Below are 9,003 nucleotides of genomic sequence, written 5' to 3' on the forward strand. Positions count from 1 at the left end.
TCTACAAATGTCTCCTAAATCCTGACAGTTTTCTGAAAAGCCTCATGTTTCTATGTCAGTGGTTCTCACAGGGTTAAAACCTCATGTTTCTATGTCAGTGGTTCTCACAGGGTTAAAACCTCATGTTTCTATGTCAGTGGTTCTCACAGGGTTAAAACCTCATGTTTCTATGTCAGTGGTTCTCACAGGGTTAAAACCTCATGTTTCTATGTCAGTGGTTCTCACAGGGTTAAAACCTCATGTTTCTATGTCAGTGGTTCTCACAGGGTTAAAACCTCATGTTTCTATGTCAGTGGTTCTCACAGGGTTAAAACCTCATGTTTCTATGTCAGTGGTTCTCACAGGGTTAAAACCTCATGTTTCTATGTCAGTGGTTCTCACAGGGTTAAAACCTCATGTTTCTATGTCAGTGGTTCTCACAGGGTTAAAACCTCATGTTTCTATGTCAGTGGTTCTCACAGGGTTAAAACCTCATGTTTCTATGTCAGTGGTTCTCACAGGGTTAAAACCTCATGTTTCTATGTCAGTGGTTCTCACAGGGTTAAAACCTCATGTTTCTATGTCAGTGGTGCTCAACCTTTTTCATGTCAAGGACCCCCAAAAACATCTGGATTTGGTCGCCGACCCCCATCTGAAAATATGTTGTTCCATATATTCAAAGATTTGCGCCACATTTTCACGATTTTTGAAAAATAGCAGACCTATACAAGCTCGTAGCGTGGCACTCGGTGTCGTGCTATGAGCTTGTAGATCTGCTATTTTAACACAATGCTTAAAACACCAAAAGGGGTTCCTGTAAAGAATGGATTAACTGGTTAAACGTCTGATTTTAATGGCATGTCCTATAAAACCTCTGACTCATTACATGGGCCGCTCGACACACTTCATAAAGCCACTCCTTTATGATCGGGACGTGATAATAAGGCTGCTAGATTATGCTTGACAGATACTGTATAGAAAAAGCAAATTACAGCAATTTGGGTAATGTTGGCGTTTAAAATAAATCACTCTTGGCTTCCATTGTCTAATAATCCTTTAACCCATTCTGGGCGGGGAACCCTTTTGGTGTTCTGTTATATACTTTAGCTATTGAAAAATAGCAGATCTACAAGCTCATAGCACGGCACTGAGTGCCGCGCTACGAGCTTGTAGGTCTGCTATTTTTTGAAAAACCGCGGAAATGTGGCACAAATTTTGGAATATATATTCTTCAGAGCAAACGTTTTTAACTCCAATATTTGCTTCTGGGGAGGTGAGGTCCCTGGAACTACATATTTTCAGATGGGCGGTCGGCGGCCAAATACAGATATTTTTGGGGCTCCTTGGCCTGAAAATGATGATGAATAAGTTAATTTGCATTCATCTTTGGGTCATCATGGAACCATGGCAAAAATACACACTGACATGGAAAAGAAAACCATACTTCACTTTGTGGAAATAATGAGATTCCAAATGCAGTTCTCAGTTCTACTTTGGTGCTTTGAAGTGCTAAAGAACTGAAATGTCGCTGTTCCGATTTGGCCGAGAATGTCCTTATAAAACCGTCCGTCTGCTGCTCAGAGTGGCTCTCAGAGGGTGCTATCAAAGTCCCTAAAGCCAGAGCAGGGTCTATGCAGCACACAGTACTGTATAGAGCCATGGATGAGTGGAACAAACTGCCAGCTATATTCACAAAAGAAAAAACTAAATCAAGTTTCAAGAGACAATTTATTGAAGAGGCATCTTGAAACCCAAAAACGAAAACAAATGGAAACTAAATGAAAACTAAGCTACGATGACTAAACTAAGACTAAATATACTGACAATTTCGTAGACAAATAAAAACTAGACTAAAATGGTTAGGAAGGGACTAGTGGACAAGAGATCCAGTATCAAGTCATTTTACACTTGGTTGCATGCTGAAAATAAAGTGTAAAAACACTCATTACGACGGCATCAAGGCCCGCCAAAACACATTTAGTCGACTAAATCAACTGTAGATTTAGTCGACTAAAATCTTATGACATTTAGTCGACTAAAACTAGACTAACACTAAGACATTCCAGGTGACTAAATGTGACTTCAACTAAATGAAGTTTCAGTCCAAAGACTATGACTAAACTAAAATAGGAATTTGCTGCCAAAGACAACACTGTTTCCAAATCACCCGAATCACTGAATGCTCCTTTAACGTGATAACCCCCCCCCCCCCCCTCCTCTCTCTCCTCTCTCTCTCTCTCTCTCTCTCTCTCTCTCTCCCTCCCACAGCAAATCCCCAACGCCCACAAGGACTGGGTGTGTGCGCTGGCGTTCGTCCCCGGCCGTCCCATGCTGCTGAGCGGGTGTCGCGGCGGCGTGCTCAAGGTGTGGAACGTGGACAACTTCACGCCCATCGGAGAGGTCAGGGGTCACGACAGGCCCCATAAATGCCATCTGCACCAACTCCAGACACGTGTTCACCCGCGTCCAGGTAAACCAACGACGCAACGCAACGGTCTCGCCTCTTCTCTTAATGCCTTCTTTCTCCACTGTCCATTTCTGTCCTTGTCTGCCTTAACCTCTCGATGCCTCTCTCCTGCTTTTTGTCCCTGTGCCTCTTCTCTTCTCTTCTCTTCTCTTCTCTTCTCTTCTCTCTCTTCTCTTCTCTTCTCTTCTCTTCTCTTCTCTCTCTTCTCTTCTCTTCTCTTCTCTTCTCTTCTCTTCTCTGCTCTGCTCTGCTCTGCTCTGCTCTGCTCTGCTCTTCTCTTCTCTTCTCTTCTCTTCTCTTCTCTTCTCTTCTCTTCTCTTCTCTTCTCTTCTCTTCTCTTCTCTTCCTCTTCTCTTCTCTTCTCTTCTCTTCTCTTCTCTTCTCTTCTCTTCTCTACTCTGCTCTGCTCTGCTCTGCTCTGCTCTGCTCTTCTCTTCTCTTCTCTTCTCTTCTCTTCTCCTTCTCTTCTCTTCTCTTCTCTGCTCTTCTCTTCTCTTCTCTGCTCTGCTCTGCTCTGCTCTGCTCTGCTCTGCTCTGCTCTGCTCTTCTCTTCTCTTCTCTTCTCTTCTCTTCTCTTCTCTTCTCTGCTCTGCCCTGCCCTGCTCTGCTCTGCTCCTCCTCTCCTCTCCTCCTCCCTCCTCCAGTGACTGCAGAGTGAAGTTGTGGAGCTATGTTCGGGTTTAACCCCGTGTCTGCCGCGCCGCGTCCTGGCCATCAAGGGCCGCGCCACCAGCCTGCCTTGACCTCTGACCTCTGCTCCGCTCACCAACCCCACCCTCCTCCACACCCTCGGGTACTCTCTCTGTCTCCTCTCTCTCTCTCTCTCTCTCCTCTCTCTCTCTCTCTCTCTCTCTCTCTCTCACCAACCCCACCCTCCTCCACCCCTCGGGTACTCTCTCTCTCTCTCTCTGTCTCTCTCTCTCTCTCTCTCTCTCTCTCTCTCTCTCTCTCTCTCTCACCAACCTCCTCCACCCATAGGGTTCTCTCTCTCTCTCTCTCTCTCTCTCTCCTCTCTCTCTCTCTCTCTCTCTCTCTATCTCTCCTCTCTGTCTCTCTCTCTCTCTCTCTCTCTCACCACCCTCCTCCACCCATAGGGTACCCTCCTCTCTCTCTCTGTCTCTCTCTCTCTCTCTCTCTCTCTCTCTCTCTCTCTCTCTCTCTCTCTCTCTCTCTCTCTCCCACCCATCCAACTAACAACTAACTAACATGGGCCTTGATATGAAAAGGGATGAAAACCATTGACTTAATTTGACGCATCCATTGACGTCTTAATAGCCTTAATGGCGAGTTATTCTGGGTATTTTAACAGAGTTTTGGTCTGACTCAGAGTCACGTCGTAAAGTACTTACTGTCTGTGTGTCTGTCTGGTTTATAATAAATGTATCGCAAAGCTCCTAATAACGCAATTATGCTTCTTTGTACCTTTTCTGAAAGAGACTGCTCGTCATGGAGAGAACAGAATGGGCGTTTGATGTGTGTGTGTGTGTGTGCGTGTGTGTGTGTGTGTGTGTGCGTGTGAGACGGGGAACAGTGTGTTTGATCTTATTCCTTTGATGTGTACAATTGGATACAAGACATGCATTTATTTATGTATTTATATATATCTTTCTTCCGTGACAATCCTATTTTCCTCGTCTTTATGTATTTATTGCCTTTGGTTTTCCTTTTGTCTCGATTCTCATTTCCCCCACCCCCGACATCCATCATGTTCATGTACTTTTTATTTGCATTTGCATTTAGATCGCCAGAACTGTGTTTGAAAAACAAACAAATCATTCCAGGCCGCTTCACTCATATGGATATGAAGAATCAACTGACTGAGAGAAAACGCTATTGTTACTGCTGCTGAATTAGTTACATTTTCGCTATAGAAACAGACTGTATCATAATATGAGTGACTGACTGTCGCAAACGATACAGAGACACCTCCCGACAATATAACGACACAGAGACACCTCCCTGACAATAACGCAGAGACAGCTTGTTTATTTTTGACACAACGCTTATATGAAACGATTTTAAGGGGGCTCACCTCTCTATGGAGAAAAACAATTCTCCATAGACAAATGACTTCCGTGAACCAGGGGGGGATGAGAGAGTGACGTCAGGACTTTAGACCAGGGGATGAGGCGAGTGACGTCAGGACTTTAGAACCAGGGGATGAGCGAGTGACGTCAGGACTTTAGAACCAGGGGATGAGAGAGTGACGTCAGGACTTTAGAACAGGGGATGAGCGAGTGACGTCAGGACTTTAGAACCAGGGGATGAGCGAGTGACGTCAGGACTTTAGAACCAGGGGATGAGAGAGTGACGTCAGGACTTTAGAACCAGGGGATGAGAGAGTGATGTCAGGACTTTAGAACCAGGGATGAGAGAGTGATGTCAGGACTTTAGAACCAGGGGATGAGAGAGTGACGTCAGTGACTTTAGAACCAGGGATGAGAGAGTGACGTCAGGACTTTATAACCAGGGGATGAGCGAGTGACGTCAGGACTTTAGAACCAGGGGATGAGCGAGTGACGTCAGGACTTTAGAACCAGGGGATGAGAGAGTGACGTCAGAGACTTTAGAACCAGGGGATGAGAGAGTGACGTCAGGACTTTAGAACCAGGGGTGAGAGAGTGATGTCAGGACTTTGGCGCTCTATAGACTAGCTTTCAATCCTAATTTCTCTTGATTGTCTCCTACTGATTGTGATTTTTTTCTGCCTTAGCTTCTTACTATTTTTGTACGGAATTTCTGAATTATGTTCTTGCGTTGTTTTTTAAATTTGGCTGTTTTGTGTGCTGTTCACTTTTATTGTATCATTTTGTAAAGCACTTTGTAACGCTGTTTGAAAGGTGCTACATACAGTTAACCCATTTTGGTGTTAGCATTACGTTATGCTTTAGCTATTGAAAAATAGCAGATCTACAAGCTCGTAGCGCGCCACTCGGTGGCTGTCAGGATTTAAGACATTTTTTAGAATCTGGTCTCAGGTCAGAATGCCTTAAAGAACCACCATTCTTCTGTGTGTTAGAATCTGGTCTCAGGTCAGAATGGGTTAATATAATTATTATTATCCTTATCATCCATTATGCAGTGACATGACGGTGAAGATCTGGCAGGCCAAAGTGTGGAAGAAGAGGTGATGAAAGGAGAGCGTCTCTCTGCCACTACTGACCCCCGGAGACGCTGACCCCTGGAGACACTTGACCTCCGACCTCCACGCTGACCCCTCCACGGTCACCTCCGACCTCCACGCCACAGTCGCCGACGTCCTGAAGGCCACCACTACGGCGTCCTGAAGGCCACCAGTACGGAGGGGAGGTGGGGGGAGACACGTCGACACACTGGAGTGAAATCTTGCTAAAAACAAAAAGGCGAATGACTACTCAACTTTTTCTTCTTTTTTCTCCACTGCCAATCTGAAAGTGCCATTTTTCGATGCGATCATAATTGGACAGATTCCCCTCCTCCCCCCCCCCCCCCCCGCCCCTCCTTTAAATAATTAATAACAATTAGCTGTTGAAAAATATCAGATCTACAAGCTCGTAGCGCGCCACCAAGTGGCGCGCTACGAGCTTGTAGATCTGCTATTTTTTTTAAATCGAAGAACGACTGACATAGAAACATGGCTTTTTTCAGAAAACTGTCAGGATGTAGAAGAACATTTTTAGAATCTGATCTGAATTAAAAGTGGTATTATACCACTTTTTGTATACACTCGTATACCAAAGACCACTTTTTAGAGCTCGCCCATCCCTCCTTTTTGGGGCTGGCGGGGGGGGGGGGGGACAGGACAGGACGCCAGGGACAGAAAGTCCCGTCGTCATCAGTGTGGTGAACAATGACCCCCATGTACAGTTTGCTCAATTCGTTTTAAAATAGTCGTATATTGTTATTATTCATGTTGACGAAGGAAAAACGATCAGAACACGGAGAGGACTTCTTCTCTTCTTCTTCTGACGCGCTATCAATCAATCATCGGGCCGGTTCTGTTCTGTGTGTTTCTCCAGCCCAGGAAGGACCGCTTCATGGCGTTGTCGAGCATCATTCGTTCATCGGGCCGGGCCGGGCCGTTTCAGACATCAGAGGAGAGGACCATATTATTTATTAGTTTAAAATCTGCACTTTGGTGAATCACTCATTGGACCCTTGACTCATTGTGGGGGGGGGGGGGGTTTAGGGTTAGGTGGGGGGGGGGGGGGGGGTTTCTTTGTTTGTGTCACTGGAGTATAACATGTTTACCCTGCTGGTGTCTCTGCTGTATTATTATACAACGCTTACTGGTTTATTGACATTTTCACGACCGGCTGTGTGTTTGTTTGTTTGTTGGTTCTTGTAACCTCAAGCGGCCCCCCCCACAACCCCTCACCAACCCCCACAACCCCTCACAACCCCTCACCAACCCCCACCCCTCCGGAGGTCTCTTATATTCCATTCATCAAGTCCCCTTTTCCTTTTTTTCCTCCTACCTCAGTGTACACACACAACACCTGGTGCTTTGACATTTTGACGTGTGTGTGTGTGTGTGTGTGGTGTGGTGTCCGTTCATCTCTGGAATTGCGTCCGTCCGTCGTCTGTTTTCGCGCCGTGGTTTGTTGTTGACGACGCACCACTCCTCCTCCTCCTCTCCCTCCTCATCCTCCTCCTCCTCCTCCCTCCTCCACCTCCTCCTCCTCGTCCTCCTCCCTCTCCTCTTCCTCCTCCACCCTCTCCTCCCTCTCCTCCCTCTCCTCCTCCTCCTCCTCCCTCTCCTCCTCCTCCCTCTCCTCCCCCTCCTCCCTCTCCTCCTCCTCCCTCTCCTCCTCCTCCTCCTCCTCCTCCTCCCTCTCCTCCTCCTCCTCTCCTCCCTCTCCTCCTCCTCTCCTCTCCTCCTCCCACTCCTCCCCCCTCCTCCCTCTCCTCCTCCTCCCCTCTCCTCCTCCCTCTCCTCCTCCCTCTCCTCCTCCTCCTCCTCCTCCTCCTCCTCCTCCCTCTCCTCCTCCTCCTCCCCTCTCCTCCTCCTCCTCCCCTCTCCTCCTCCCTCTCCTCCTCCTCCTCCCTCCTCCTCCTCCTCCTCCTCCTCCTCCTCCTCCTCCTCCTCCTCCTCCTCCTCCTCCTCCTCCCTCTCCCCTCCTCTCCCTCCTCTCCCTCCTCCCTCTCCCCTCCTCCTCCTCCTCTTCCTCCTCTTCCATATCTGCTGACGGTGCGCTCGGGGGGAGAATAAATAAAAAGCCCCGGGCCGTTCCAACGATAATAACGGCGGGGTTGAAATAGCGCTGTGGTCTAAAGGCCCGTTGGGTCGGAGCGCTCGTATAGCTTGTCTGGTCTCGTCTCGTCCGTTGCTGACGTGTTTATCTCTGGACTGTGGAGTGAAGTGCTTACTGTAGCAGGAATAAGAAACACCCCCCTGGCTCTGCACGCACGCACGCACGCACACACATATGCACGTACACACACACACGCACACACAGACACACAGACCTCTCCCTACTGCCATTGTGAGACATCATGCTCCACCGGGGCTAAAGTGCCAGATATTATCTGTAAGATAGCACCAGGGTCCACACACACACACACACACACACACACACACACACACACACATACACGCACGCACACACATATTGGACACAGCCGGCGACATCACAACATCGAGCCGAGGTTTCTCCAAGCGTTGCGTGTTCTCCACGCACGCACGCGCACGAGCGCGCGCGCACACACACACACACACACACACACACACACCTCTCTCTCTCTCTCTCTCTCTCTCTCTCTCTGGGAGGCCAGTTTTAATTAGAGTTTATATGGTAGCCTCGCTTTTCTGTTTCATCCTTTTTTCATGAAATGCTTCTTTTCTACAACAGCCAACGAGACCTGCCTTTGTGTCGCTTACCTAAGACTGGAGCGGGTTATGGTGTGTGTGTGTGTGTGTGGCGACGCACGCACGCACGCACACATGCACGTGCACGGAGTAGACAGACGGCCACTATAACAGGCAACAGGAATAAGCCCATGCAGGACTTAAACGCCCAGGTCCATTATTATCTCTTGACATTCACCTCCTTTTATATAAATCCTTTTATATTGATTTCAATTTCAGTCTTTCAGCGCTTTTAAAGTGAAGGATCACCCGTAATTGATTGTTAAAGGAAAAAAACCCTTCCGTGCGTCTCCCAGTTATGTACTGTACTGTACTGTACTGTACTGTACTGTACTGTACTGTACTGTACTGTACTGTACTGTACTGTACTGTACTGTACGTACTGTACTGTACTGTACTGTACTGTACTGTACTGTACTGTACTGTACTGTACTGTACTGTACTGTACAGACAGACAGACAGACAGACAGACAGACAGACAGAGCTGCGTAATGGAGTGGAGACACCGCTCAAAACTGTTTGAACATGAAGACTGAAGATTATGCAAAAAAAACTATTGCGAATCATCTCAAATAATTGCGATTAGACGATGAAGTCATACACTTGACCTCACTGACCTCTAGTGAGGAGTTGGTCCCATAGCCTGAGAGTGACTGACTGACCTCTAGTGAGGAGTTGGTCCCATAGCCTGAGAGTGACTGACTGACCT

The 9,003-nt window shown here is 47.4% G+C and overlaps 1 protein-coding gene across 1 annotated transcript in view; it reads left to right on the top strand.

Annotated features, from left to right (window-relative positions):
- Window positions 1-3,189, top strand: part of LOC310862944 (kinesin-like protein KIF21B) — a gene marked incomplete at its 3' end in the record, with an annotated part of 131,202 nt that extends 128,013 nt beyond the window's left edge. The window contains 2 exon segments of the mRNA XM_083771067.1: window positions 2,248-2,379; window positions 3,100-3,189. Coding sequence (XP_083627193.1) covers window positions 2,248-2,379; window positions 3,100-3,189 — 222 coding nt within the window.
- Between the last annotated feature and the right edge of the window lie 5,814 nt (window positions 3,190-9,003).

This window comes from Protomyctophum parallelum, assembly GCF_964188405.1.
Source record: "Protomyctophum parallelum genome assembly, chromosome: 8".
Taxonomy (NCBI): domain Eukaryota; kingdom Metazoa; phylum Chordata; class Actinopteri; order Myctophiformes; family Myctophidae; genus Protomyctophum; species Protomyctophum parallelum.